The sequence below is a fragment of the Triticum aestivum genome, chromosome 1A (assembly GCF_018294505.1).
Source record: "Triticum aestivum cultivar Chinese Spring chromosome 1A, IWGSC CS RefSeq v2.1, whole genome shotgun sequence".
Lineage (NCBI taxonomy): Eukaryota > Viridiplantae > Streptophyta > Magnoliopsida > Poales > Poaceae > Triticum > Triticum aestivum.
In genome coordinates, this window is record NC_057794.1 from 78,058,159 (window position 1) to 78,072,476 (window position 14,318).

At 46.3% G+C, this 14,318-nt stretch overlaps 1 protein-coding gene across 1 annotated transcript; it reads right to left on the reverse strand.

The window, feature by feature from the left end:
• Positions 1 to 10,233: 10,233 nt before the first annotated feature.
• LOC123191030 (uncharacterized) lies at positions 10,234 to 14,284 on the reverse strand. Its single transcript, XM_044603790.1, has 4 exons — positions 14,084 to 14,284; positions 12,042 to 13,808; positions 10,847 to 11,854; positions 10,234 to 10,769 (listed from the first exon to the last, which is right to left on the reverse strand). Exons 2-4 carry the CDS (start codon positions 13,797 to 13,799, stop codon positions 10,470 to 10,472), a joined length of 3,066 nt encoding a protein of 1,021 aa, XP_044459725.1. The 5' UTR covers positions 13,800 to 13,808; positions 14,084 to 14,284; the 3' UTR covers positions 10,234 to 10,469.
• Between the last annotated feature and the right edge of the window lie 34 nt (positions 14,285 to 14,318).

The window sequence follows — 14,318 nt, forward strand, 5'->3', positions numbered from 1 at the left end:
TGCTTGTGATCTCCATCTTCGAAGCACCATCGTGATCACCATCGTCACCGGCGCGACACCTTGATCTCCATCGTAGCATCGTTGTCGTCTCGCCAATCTTATGCTTCCACGACTATCGCTACCGCTTAGTGATAAAGTAAAGCATTACAGCGCGATTGCATTGCATACAATAAAGCGACAACCATATGTCTCCTGCCAGTTGCCGATAACTCGGTTACAAAACATGATCATCTCATACAATAAAATTTAGCATCATGTCTTGACCATATCACATCACAACATGCCCTGCAAAAACAAGTTAGATGTCCTCTACTTTGTTGTTGCAAGTTTTACGTGGCTGCTACGGGCTTAAGCAAGAACCAATCTTACCTACGCATCAAAACCACAACGATAGTTTGTCAAGTTGGTGTTGTTTTAACCTTCGCAAGGACCAGGCGTAGCCACACTCGGTTCAACTAAAGTTGGAGAAACTGTCACCCGCAAGCCACCTATGTGCAAAGCACGTCGGGAGAACCGGCCTCGCGTAATCGTACGCATAATGTCGGTCCGGGCCTCTTCGTCCAACAATACCGCCGAACCAAAGTATGACATGTTGGTAAGCAGTATGACTTATATCGCCCACAACTCACTTGTGTTCTACTCGTGCATATAACATCAACATATAAAACCTAGGCTCGGATGCCACTATTGGGTTTCGTAGTAATTTCAAAAAAAATTCCTACGCACACGCAAGATCATGGTGATGCATAGCAACGAGAGGGAGAGAGTGTGATCTACGTACCCTTGTAGATCAACAACGGAAGCGTTAACTTAGTTGATGTAGTCGTACGTCTCCACGGCCCAACCGATCAAGCACCGAAACTACGGCACCTCCGAGTTCTAGCACACGTTCAGCTCGATGACGATCCCCGGACTCCGATCCAGCAAAGTGTCGGGGAAGAGTTCCGTCAGCACGACGGCGTGGTGACGATCTTGATGTTCTACTGTCGCAGGGCTTCGCCTAAGCACCACTACAATATTATCGAGGACTATGGTGGAAGGGGGCACCGCACACGGCTAAGAATATGATCACGTGGATCAACTTGTGTGTCAAGGGGTGCCCCCTGCCCCCGTATATAAAGGATCAAGGGGAGGAGGCCGGCCGACCTCTATGGCGCGCCAAGGAGGAGTCCTCCTCCTAGTAGGAGTAGGACTCCTACTCCTACTAGGAGGGGGAAAGAAGTGGGGAGGGAGAAGGAAAGGGGGGCGCCGCCCCCCCTCTCCTAGTCCAATTCGGACCAGGGGGGAGGAGGCGCGCGGCCCACCTTTGGCTATCCCTCTCTCTCTCCACTAAGGCCCATATGGCCCATTACTTCTCCCGGGGGGGTTCCGGTAACCCTCCGGCTCTCCGGTTTTCTCCGAAATCACCCGGAACACTTCCGGTGTCCGAATATAGCCGTCCAATATATCAATCTTTATGTCTCGACCATTTCGAGACTCCTTGTCATGTCCGTGATCACATCCAGGACTCCAAACTAACTTCGGTACATCAAAACTCATAAACTCATAATATAACTGTCATCGAAACCTTAAGCGTGCGGACCCTACGGGTTCGAGAACAATGTAGACATGACCAAGACACGTCTCCGGTCAATAACCAATAGTGGAACCTGGATGCTCATATTGGCTCCTACATATTCTACGAAGATCTTTATCGGTCAGACCGCATAACAACATACGTTGTTCCCTTTGTCATCGGTATGTTACTTGCCCGAGATTCGATCGTCGGTATCTCAATACCTAGTTCAATCTCGTTACCGGCAAGTCTCTTTACTCGTTCCGTAATACATCATCTCGCAACTAACTCATTAGTTGCAATGCTTGCAAGGCTTATGTGATGTGCATTACCAAGAGGGCCCAGAGATACCTCTCCGACAATCGGAGTGACAAATCCTAATCTCAAAATACGCCAACCCAACATGTACCTTTGGAGACACCTGTAGAGTACCTTCATAATCACCCATTTACGTTTTGACGTTTGGTAGCACACAAAGTGTTCCTCCGGCAAACGGGAGTTGCATAATCTCATAGTCATAGGAACATGTATAAGTCATGAAGAAAGCAATAGCAACATACTAAACGATCGGGTGCTAAGCTAATGGAATGGGTCATGTCAATCAGATCATTCAACTAATGATGTGATCCCGTTAATCAAATGACAACTCTTTGTCCATGGTTAGGAAACATAACCATCTTTGATTAATGAGCTAGTCAAGTAGAGGCACACTAGTGACACTCTGTTTGTCTATGTATTCACACATGTATTATGTTTCCGGTTAATACAATTCTAGCATGAATAATAAACATTTATCATGATATAAGGAAATAAATAATAACTTTATTATTTCCTCTAGGGCATATTTCCTTCCCTGGTAACCATCGATGGACGAGGACTTTGCCTATTGGTTCGCCTCGTTCAATGAGCAGGAAAATGGTTCTCTTCGTCCCTCGCCCTTGGTACCGATATTGTTGCCGACATAACCGACAAACTATACTCTGACATGCCTTGCTTACATGATCATGCAAGACGTCATCGCCCTTCCTACTTTTGATCTACATGGTGGGCCCATAACCCATAGTTCCCAGGAACGAAACTTGACTCTCTTGTACACCCTTGTGGCCAAAGATATTCCTCACGCTTGGCTCCATATCTAATTCATGAGCCACCTTCCTAGTGATCTATTCTGGTATTAGACGCAATACTTATTCTTGTTGCCTTGAAACCCTTTTCACCTTCTGATTAGGCATCGAACAATTGCCTGCCTACTTGAAACTTGCCATGGTACCTTCTTACTTTACTCTCGATAAATTCTTAAGTTTCAAATCGAGAGTTACTTTCCGCCACCTTCCCAGATGTTATCTACCAGATAGACAACCTTGTAGAGGACCGTTTTTCCAAAGTTACCCCTTGCCTTTTCGTAAGTACCGTGAAGATCCGTAAGGAAGAACGACAACTTCAACATGAGGCATTGATACCGGGAAATGAAGACATCAATTCTATGGATCAACTTCTTCAAGAAGAGCAACCAAGACCGAGAAGACCCGTTAGAATTTCGTAACCAAATCCCTTCCCCCTTACTCCCACTCCTAAATCTCGGGACGAGATTTCTTGTAGTGGAGGAGAATTGTGACGCCTGGATAATTAAGTTACCGCAACCCTCTGCTAATGATGCCACGTCACTTCGATTACTGTTGCTAATCTCGCATTAGTTCGAAACCAATTCAAATTCAAATTTGAAATCCAACAAACAACAAAAGTTTTTAGATGTTAAAACTAAAATGTTCATCATGTAGCAAATAATCCCTAACTAATTTGGTGGTGAAACCAACCTTTTTCAAAATGTTTAAATGCCCTAATCTAAATAAAAACAGTGGCTAAAATATCAATTTAATTGCTGTTTAAATTATATAAATATTTAACTAACTTGTTTTGGGTCCAAACCAGGTTTGACAGTGGCCTATATTAATGATTCTAATTTAGGTGCTAACTTGGTATTTTATAAAAGTAAAAGTAAATGAACTATAATAGAAAAGAGAAAATAATAAATAAAAACAAAGCCAAAAAAGGAAAAGGGGGGAAGAAGCACCCCTCTGGTCCAACTGGCCCAGGTAGCCAACCGGCCCACCTGGGCCAGCCGGCCTCCCCCCACAGCCCCACTTAACCCCCCTCCCACCGAACCCTAGCGATTCCTCCCCACTACCCAGTCGCCCCCCACGATCCCCTTCTCCCCTCCCCGTGCGATCTGGATCGGGCGCACGCTCCGCCCCCAACGCGGTCGCCCCCGCCCTCGCCCGGAGCCTCCGCCGGTGCTCACCGTCGCCGCCTCGTCCCACCACCACCTCGCCGGTGCCGCCTCATTGGACCGCCACCTCGCCCTTGCCACCCCGCCTAGGGCTGCCTTGTCGTTGTGCCGCCGTCCCCAACGCCCCAGGACCGCCTCGTCGTCGCCGTTCGCCGGAACCGCGTCCTCGACCTCCGCCTCGACAGACTCCGTCAACCCTCACCGCACGTACCCCTACATCGGGGGTGAGCTCCTCCCCCTCACTACTTTCCTCGCCCACACATGTCATCCGTGCGTGGCCACGCGCCCGCGTTGTCCCCGCCGCGGTCACCATTCCCTCCTGGCTCTAGCGCACGCACCGCACCAGCCGTCCCCGCGCCGAACCGCTCCGCCGTGCACTGCTGCTACTGCGCCCGCCCCGCGGCCACGCCGGCACGCCGCCCTGTGCGATGTCGTCGGCCCCGCCCTCTGCTACCGCCGACTCGCTCGTAGTCGGTGCCCCTCTCCCCCACCCACTGACCCGCGCCTTGCCTCCGTCCCGTGTGCGGCCTCGCCCCGGCCCGCCGTCGTTGCCCGCGTCAGCCACTCCGGTGACCGCCCATGCATCCCTGTGGCCTTCGCCTGCGCCCCTGATGCAGCCGCCGGCGCCCGCCACTGCTGTCGCGCCGCTCCGCCTCACCGCCACTTCTGTCGCCTGCTACGCCAGCGGCTCGCCTCGCCGCCCGATCTCCTACTTGCCATGGCCGCGCTCCGGCGAACCACCCTGCCGAGCCCCGGTGGTTTCGCCCCCCCCCCCCCCAATCGGTCTCGGCTCCCACACGGGTTGCGCCCGCACCCACCTGCCCGCGCGCCCGTTAGGTCCTCTGGGCAGCTGACCAGTGGGACCCGCCCCAGAAAACGAACACATAAAATAAATAAATAATAAACTTAAGTGATTAATTAATTAATTAATTAGCTTAATTAACCTGCTTAACTAGTTTAACTTTAATAAACCTGCTAATTAACTAATTAAACTGTAATTACATAAATCAGAGAAAGACAGGGGGCACCCTTGTTGACCAGTCAAACTTTGACTGGTCAACTGGGTCCCCTAGCCCACATGTCAGCCTCGGGGTACACATTTGTGTACACGGAGCTGGGTACCCGTAACATTTTAACATCTATTTTGAATTAAAATAATTTAGAAAATGTTTAAAACTTTACAAATTAATATAAAAAAATTCGTAACTCGGATGAAAATACTTTGTACATGAAAGTTGCTCAGAATGACGACACGAATTCGGATACGCAGCCCATTCGTCCGCCACACATCCCTAGCATAGCGAACACGCAACTTCCCCCCTCCGGTTCATCTATCTGAAAACGCGAAACACCGGGGATACTTTCCCGGTTGTTTCCCCCCTTCATCGGTATCACCTCCTACTGCATTAGGGCACACCTGGCGCTGTTACTTGTCTTGTCATGCATTGATATGCATCTGTTTTGCATTGTATTTATTGTTTCTTCCCCCTCTTCTCTCCGGTAGACTACGAGACTGACGCCGCTGCTGGTGCCCCGATCGACTACGTTGTTGACGACCCCTCCTTGCCAGAGCAACCAGGCAAGCCCCCCCTTGATCACTAGATATCGCCTATTCCTTTTCTCTACTGCTTGCATTAGAGTAGTGTAGCATGTTACTGTTTCCGGTTAATCCTATTCTGCTGCATAGCCTATCATTGTTGCTACAGTTGTTACCCTTACCTGCAATCCTAAATGCTTAGTATAGGATGCTAGCATTCCATTAGTGCCCCTACATTCTTGTCCGTCCTCTATGCTATATTATCGGGTCGTGGTCACTTCGGGAGGTGATCACGGGTATACACTTGTATACATTTTATGATACTTATGGTGACTAAAGTCGTGTCGGCTCGTAGAGTACCCGCAAGTGATTCCGATGTGGGGGCTGAAAGGATAGGTGGTTCCATCCCGGTAGTGGTGGGCCTGGGTTCCCGACGGCCTCCGACTTTTACTTTGTGGCGGAGCGACAGGGCAGGTTGAGACCACCTAGGAGAGAGGTGGGCCTGGCCCTGGTCGGGGTTCGTGGTTACTTTAAAATAACATGTTTAACGAGATCTTGGTATTTGATCTGAGTCTGGCCACTGGCCTATACGCACTAACCAACTACGCGGGAACAGTTATGGGCACTCGACATCGTGGCATCAGTCGAAGCCTTCGTGACGTCAGCGACTGAGTGGCGCGCGCCGGGTTGGACCGTGTAACGCAACTTTGTATGTAATGGAGGTTGCTAGGTCTGCTCACCGGCCGCCCTCGCAACGTGCAGGTGTGCAATGGGCGATGGGCCCAGACCCCTACGCTATAGGATTTAGACCGGCGTGCTGACCTCTCTATTGTGCCTAGGTAGGGTTGCGATGTGTTGATCTTCCGAGGCCGGGCATGACCTAGAAAAGTGTGTCCGGCCAAAGGGGATCAAGCGTGTTGGGAAATGTGGTGCACCCCTACAGGGAAGTTTATCTATTCGAATAGCCGTGTCCCTCGGTAAAAGGATGACCCAGAGTTGTACCTCGACCTTATGACAACTAGAACCGGATACTTAATAAAACACACCCTTTCAAGTACCAGATACACCCGGTGATCGCTCTCTCACAGGGCGACGAGGAAAGGATCGCTGAGTAGGATTATGCTATACGATGCTACTTGGTGAACTTACCATCTACTCTCTTCTATATGCTTCAAGATGGAGGCTGCCAGAAGTGTAGTCTTCGATAGGACTAGCTATTCCCCACTTATTCTGGTATTCTACAGTTCAGTCCACAGATACTACCCATTTCATTGATACCAATGCATATGTAGTGTACATCCTTACTTGTGAGTACTTTGGATGAGTACTCACGGCTGCTTTGCTACTTCTTTTTCCCTTTTCCCGGTTATTGTGATCATATGATGGAGTCCAGGAGCCAGAGGATCCCGAGGATAATTCTACGTGGAGTTCGACTTCAGGGAGTAGTTAGGAGGTCCTAGGCAGGAGGCCTTGCCTTTTCGATCGTTGCTACTTTTGTGCTAGCCTTCTTAAAGCATACTTGTTTAACTTATGTCTGTACTCAGATATTGTTGCTTCTGCTGACTCATCTATGATCGAACTCTTGTATTTGAGCCCTCGAGGCCCCTGGCTTGTAATATAAAGCTTGTATTATTTTATTTGTGTCCAGAGTTATGTTGTGATATCTTCTCGTGAGTCCTTAATCTTGATCGTACACATTTGCGTGTATGATTAGTGTATGATTGAATCGAGGACGTCACACTAGTTTTCTTCTGTTTTAATTTTTCACGCCACCTAGTACCCAAAATGGAGCTAAGGATGTCTTGTAATTAACCATGTAATTACTGTATAGTTTGCTACTTTATTTCAACCTCGCAGTAGGAGACTTTCCTACTGTTTCACGATCAAAAAACAATCTTCAAAACATAAGGAGTCAAATTATTGCACCAACAGTTGGTGATGATGACAGTTTCGAATTCCCCTTGTCGAGGTGATGTCGCGCTAACCTGGGCTCTACCCCGTTAAGCCACGTTCCAAATAACGTGTTGACTGAACTCGGTGGAGAAATATTAAAAGCAATATGGACTGTCCTCCATAAAACTTTAGCTAGTGGGCAATCAAGAAACAGGTGTTTAATCGTTTCATCCTGATCACAGAAACTACACCTAGTAGGTCATGTCCAATTACGCTTTGTCAAGTTGTCCTTGGTTAAAATAACTTGTTTGTGTAGAAACCACATAAACACTTTAATTTTCAAAGGAATTTTGACAGCCCACACATATTTGGAACTAGGAATCGAGTTTGAATTGATCACATCAACATACATTGATTTAACTGTACATTCTCCCGACCTAGTGAGCTTCCAGTGTACATTGTCGGGTTGTTGGGAAAGTTGAACATCCATGAGTCTCCTTACTAGATGTAGCCATTCTTCCCAACGATTGCCCACTAACGCCCGTCTGAACTGAATATTAAGGGGGATTGATTGAAATACGGTTGCAACAAAAACATCACGTCGTTGAACAATACGATACAACGACGGGTATTGGATGGCTAGGGGTATCTCTCCGAGCCAAGTATCCTCTCAGAATCTCGTACTAGCTCCGTCACCAACAATAAACTTTGTCCTATTAAACAAGGAAAGCTTTACTTTCATAAGCCCTTTCCAAAAGGGTGAATCCGTCAGTCGTACTGTGACCTGAGACAAAGTTTTGGTTTGAAGATACTTACTACGAAGGATTTGTGCCCAAGTGACGTCAGTTCCGCTAGATAACTTCCACAACCACTTGCTGAGAAGACACCTGTTCTTGACTTCAAGATTCTCAATTCCAAGACCCCTTGAATATGGGGAATAACAACCCGTGAGGGTGCTGTTGGAGCACCTGCCAAGCTTCTCAGCGCTGCTCCGCCACCATGGCTCATGTGCTTCTACTCAACAGCACGTTGTGAACATCGAACAGTGCACCAATGGTGACTTGGGTTTGTTCATCATGTGCAATCTTATATTCTTTTATCAGCTTGGAAGAGAACTTCCTCAACATCTTCCATTATTCGACCGTGTGATTTTATTTACAAAGTAAGGTGAAAGGCTATTTCGAGAGTATTATTCACAAATGGGGGTGGATGATAGCTCTCAGTTCTAATGGAGAACTCGAGACAAGAGCCATCAATCCCAATTTGATAACGCACAAGTCCAGCAATCATAGGACTACCTCTGCTGACACCTCCGAGTTCAGGAAGTGCAGCCTAGTGCTGCGCAGGTAAGGTGTTGGTCTCGATTACTGCTCAGTAGAAAAGCGGACATTGCGTCGGGACCTAAAGCAGGGAGGGCGAGCTTCGTCATGCGTGTGGCTGACAATTGAAATTTTCATGTTCAGTCATCACGGTTTTTTTTTTGCAGGTTAGTTCAATTATCCCATTGCTGACACATGAAGCAATGTGGGTCCGTAGACATCGCTGCTACGAACCCCGAAGCATTGCTCACGTCACACGGAGGATTTGATTTAGAAAAACGCTCAGATCAAAGTAGTTGGGACGACTAGGAGGTGAGCTTAACGCGAGTTACAGAGAAACTCTAGCCCTACCCTAAAATTCAACTCCCTGTTCCATCTTCCCAAATAACTCCTCTAATTTTGAAGTCAAATTTCTATGCACCTCCTTTCCGTAAATTTAACTCCCTGTCCCTCATTCACCAAAATATTTCTCAAACCCAACCCAAATCTTTCGCCTCCTTGGTTCAGCTTTCTCTCCAACCATGACCTCAGCGGCTTGGTTTGGAGTTTCCCATAGAATTGCCAACAGCGAGACGAGAAATCACATGTATGTGCTACAAAGACTGTGCTAGACATGCTAGCACAACACAAGGGGCATCAATTATTTACGAAAAGTCTAACGCCCACACGTGTGGGTGTTCCCCAACTCGCCCACACGTCTGGATCGTCGTCCAGTGCCTTTTGCACGAATCTTGGCATGAAAAGGTTGATTTTTTGTGCCACGTAGGATGGGGCTGGTGTGTGGGCGTTGGAAAGTTTGCCCACACGCCCGCACCACGCTGTTTGTCAGCTGCGTTGTGTGGGCGAACTAGTTCCTGCCCACACAGCCACCACCTAGGTCATGCGCGTGTGGGCGAACTGTTTTTCACCCACACGACACTCCTATGTTGTGGACGGCAACTGCAGTTATGCGAACGTGGCAACTCGGTACACACACGGCAACTGTGATTCTCTGCTACACGACAACTGCAGTTACGTGAACGTGGCAACTCGGTACACACACATGGCAACTGTGATTCTTTGCTACACGGCAACTGCAGTTGCGCGTACGTGGCAACCAGATAAACACACATGGCAACTGTGATTAACAATACATGGCAACTATGGTTGGACCACACGTGGCAACTAGGTAAACACATATGACAACTACTGTTTTGATCATATGTGGCAAGTAGGGGCTAAGTATAGATACCCCCCAGAACTATCAGTTAAGGGACAGATAACCCCCCCACGTCTAAAACCAGAGACTTAATCCCCTGAACTATGTCAAACCAGACAAAACACCCCCTAGACCCATCTCGAGTGGTTTGGAAGGGCTGTTTTGCCTACGTGGAGGCCAGGACGAGCCCACCAACCGGCCACGTCGATAGGGGTGGGTTTGGGTGCGGTTTAGATGACCCCGCCGAGCTGGTTCGACCCAGCCGCCCTCTCTGAATTTGCACACCAAATTTAGAAGTATATTGACAGCAAAATTTTATATATTCACATGATCTTCACAGGAAGTATAGCATTCATAGAAACTTTGCCAGAAAATTGCTATGTTCATAGGAAATTCACAGGAACTATAATATTGAGAAGCTTCAGTTCTCATAATAAGCAATAGCAAAAGGAAACCATACTTTCCAGAAACTGATAGCAAATTCCATAACATCAAATTTACCCTGACAACTTCTTAAGGTCTTTGACATAGAAAAGAAAACATCCACAAAATACTACAGACATTGGCATGCTACTTTGTGCAAGTAACTTGATGTTGCACATCAACAAAAGCACACACTTCAACATGATGTTACACATCAAGTACATGACACTTTCTCCACTGATAAGCAAACTGGACATTCACCTTTCTCCAGTTAGGAGCCATTGCAGCCTGTCAGTAGTTGGCACTTGCATGTGAATTGAGCTTGAATTTCCTGGAGCGGGCTGTGAGCTTGAACCTACTCTGTTCTGACTCCTCATCCTGCTTCTTCTGTCTACAGTATGTTGAGAAGCTTGTTGTGAAGATGATCTTGCTGGAGGTGCTTGTTGTGAAGATGATCTTGCTGGAGGTGCTTGCTTCTTTGCCCTCTTCGCTGGATTAGGCGGTGCTCTAGAAGATGATGATACTGCATTGTTTGTCCTCTTTGGTGGTTGTGGCACCTGACAAAAATAATGAAATAATGATCAGTGCTAGTTGCAACATATATGACTGTTAAGGTTCAAAGAAAAGTAATTACCTGAGTGTTGATTTCTGATTCCTTTTGCTTCTTCTTTCTTGCTCTTTGTGCTGCTCTTTTGTAGTTATCTTTCTGCTTCTTATCTCTATTTGGATTTCCCAAACACTTTCTTTTGTTGTGATCAAAGCTCCCACAAACAGAACATGAAATTCTTATGCCTTTTTTTGAAAGCTTGTTCCCCTGAGGTTTCTCACCCTCTTCTCTTCTTCTTTTAGTCTTTTTTCTTCCTGGCATCACTCTATGAGGAGGAGGATGAGGTTTTGGCATGTCAGCAACTGGCCAATTCTCTTTTCCCTCCACTGGTTGCAGCACATGGTCATAAATCTTGTTGTACTCAGAGATAGAGTAGCATGGAGCAATATAATCATCTAGTTTTTTACCACATGTGTAAATTGCACTGATAGCATGAGGACAGGGCAAACCAGCCAGTTCCCAATATCTGCAAGAACATTTCCATGCCTCCAAGTTAACTGTGTACCTCCGATGCACACCTTCTTGAACTTCAAATCCTTCCTTCCCATTCCAAAGAACCTGACATAGTCCTGACCTCTTGATGTTCAACTTCAATTTTTTGAAAACATTAGGGCAAATGGTTCCAGGCCAACTGTTAGATTTGTCTCTATTTTCCTGGATCCTTACCATGACCTTTTTCCTAATAATCTCATTTGTTGTAATAACAGGAAAGAACCTTGCCTTCATTATAGCATTATTGAATGATTCACACAGATTATTCTCTACCGAGTCACACCAAGAACCAAGCTTGAAGTAGGCCCTGCTCCAATGCTCCGGTGCAGTTTTCAGGATGTCTTTAGCTCCTTCCACACTTTTTTGGGCTAGTTTGGCTCTATTGTAATTAAATTGAGTAACATCAGATGATTTGGCACATGCCCAGAACATCTTTTGCAGTTTTTTATCTCTGTGCACCTTTCTCCAGTTAGCATAAATATGCCTAGCACACATCCTATGCTCTGCTTCAGGCACAATTTCATTGACAGCCCTGATAAGACCCTGCCAAATGATATAAACATGTTTATTTGAGTAGATGTGACTACATAAAAATGGCTAGGTTCACCACCTATCTCCTCGACAATTTTATAACATGTGACTAGGTCCACCACCTACCTCCTCGACAATTTTATAACATGTGACTACATCAAAAAGAACAACATGAAGAATAAACGTTTGCTTGTAATACCTTCTGTTGGTCAGATATGAAGACCCATCCATCTCCATTGTTGCTTATCTGAAGATCCTTCTGAAGAAATGATAGGAACCAGTACCATGAGTCATATGATTCAACCTCAACTGTAGCCCAAGCAATGGGGTACATCTGATTGTTGGAATCTCTACCAATAGCACATAGTATTTGGCCTGAGACTGACCCCTTCAGAAAGCACCCATCTAGACCCACAACTCTTCTACACCCAGCTAGGAAACCCTTTTTGCAGGCATCAAGACAAATATACATTCTTTGGAAAACTGGCTTGTCAAAAATTTCAGGATCTAGAGTCACCGCCACTGTGCTCCCAGGATTGCTTCTCACTAGTTCTAAGTGGTAGTCATAGACTCTAGAATACTCACCATTAGTCAAATCAGTGAGCTTTTCCATGACTAACTTTTTTGCTCTCTTGCACTGGGACAAGCTAACATCGGCTAGAAGATCCTCAAGTACTGCCTCCTGCATATGCTCTACATGCCAAGTAGGATTATGCCTGATCTGTCTGAAATACTTTTTGGCAATGACCGTGCTTGTGACAAGCTTGTTGTCCCTCCTAGGAATACATGTGTGCTCATTTTTATACCTCACAACTAACAACCAATCAGATCTGCTACTAATGGATCCATAGATGCTCCAAGGACAACCAGGCCAGGAACATTCTGCACTGACCCTTTTCTTTTCATCTTTTGGAAATCTTAAATGGTGGAAATTTGCTAGCCCATACTTAACCAGTGCCTGTTTGAATTCCCTGCTATCACGAAATGCCATGCCTAGAGCAAATTCTGGTTTGTCAGTACTGTCATCATAAACTCTGTGTGTTGTTTTCCTCCTTCTAACTTCACTTATCTCTCCATCACTACCTTCATCATATGACAAGTCGTCATCACTTTCAAAATATGGTGTGTCTTCTCCATCTGAATCATCTAGGTTAAATGTTTCTGGGACAATATACTCTTCAGGCACATTGCATGGTTTGCCCTCCTCTTCTCTCAGCATGTTCTTTCTCACTTTGTCCTTCAATTCTTTAGCATATTTTCTCAACTCTAGCACTTCATCATCAGATGCTGAGCTATTGCTCTCTGCCGGGGGAATAGCATAGTCACTGTCAGATGAGCCATCACTTTCAGTGTGTACTTCTTCATCCTCATCTAAATGTGATTTCCCTTTGTCCTGCATATGGCTGCTACCTCTCTTCACTGGCAATTTAGCACTGCTACTGCTAGGCTGGTAATACAAATTGGAGTATTGCCAAGCTTCTGGTTCTAATATATGTTCATCTGCATTTGGATTATTTTGCTGCTCTTGTACATGTTGCTGCTGGTCCTCTCCATGAAGTTCTTGTTCCTCCTCTAAGTGATGTTGATGTTCCTCTGCATAATCATCCTGTGAAAAGTCATCAGGTATGTTGGAATATATGTCCATAACACCTGCATCAGTGGCATGTTTTGCCATCTCTAACACTGATTTTTGATCATGTAACATCACCAGAGCACTACTCATTGCACCATCTCTTATTAGACCAGGAAATTTCCAATGCAGTGTACTGTTGTTTAGTGCTTTATCTGAACATCTAACATGGTCTGCAAGATTGTTTTTCAGTTCTTCGAGGCTCAATTTTGACAGATGAACCATGGACATGCCATGTGTACCACCCAAATACTGCCACTCTGTACCATCATGGTGAAATTCCCCTCCGAAATGAAACCTGATTGAAAGATAATCCAAAGGATCCATGCCTCAAATCTGCTCAAGAAAATGAAAAAAATTCTGAATAAATAAACATGCTTTCAGTTCAGTCATAACTAAATCAACCCTAAATACTCTACGAGGGAAATCAGAGCAGCATAATGGTCATACAAAAACTACAGAATCAAGCACTACATACATGGCAACAAGAAAAAGAAAAAACCCTAGATGATGTCGAAATCCCCCAAAATCACATCAACTCCAACCCAAAACAGAGAAGAAAGGAGGGATTTCAGGCGGTACATACGAGTCTCCATATCGATGTGACTAACCTGCTGTCGCGCCGGAGAACGATGCTCAGTTCATGCCGTTGATGGCTCGCCGCCAGACCTCGTCGCCGCCATCGGAAGGAGATTGGAAAGGCGAACAGAGGAAGGGAGGCGAACGGGCAGGGAAGAGAGGGCGGCTGGGTCGAACCAGCTCGGCGGGGTCATCTAAACCGCACCCAAACCCACCCCTATCGACGTGGCCGGTTGGTGGGCTTGTCCTGGCCTCCACATAGGCAAA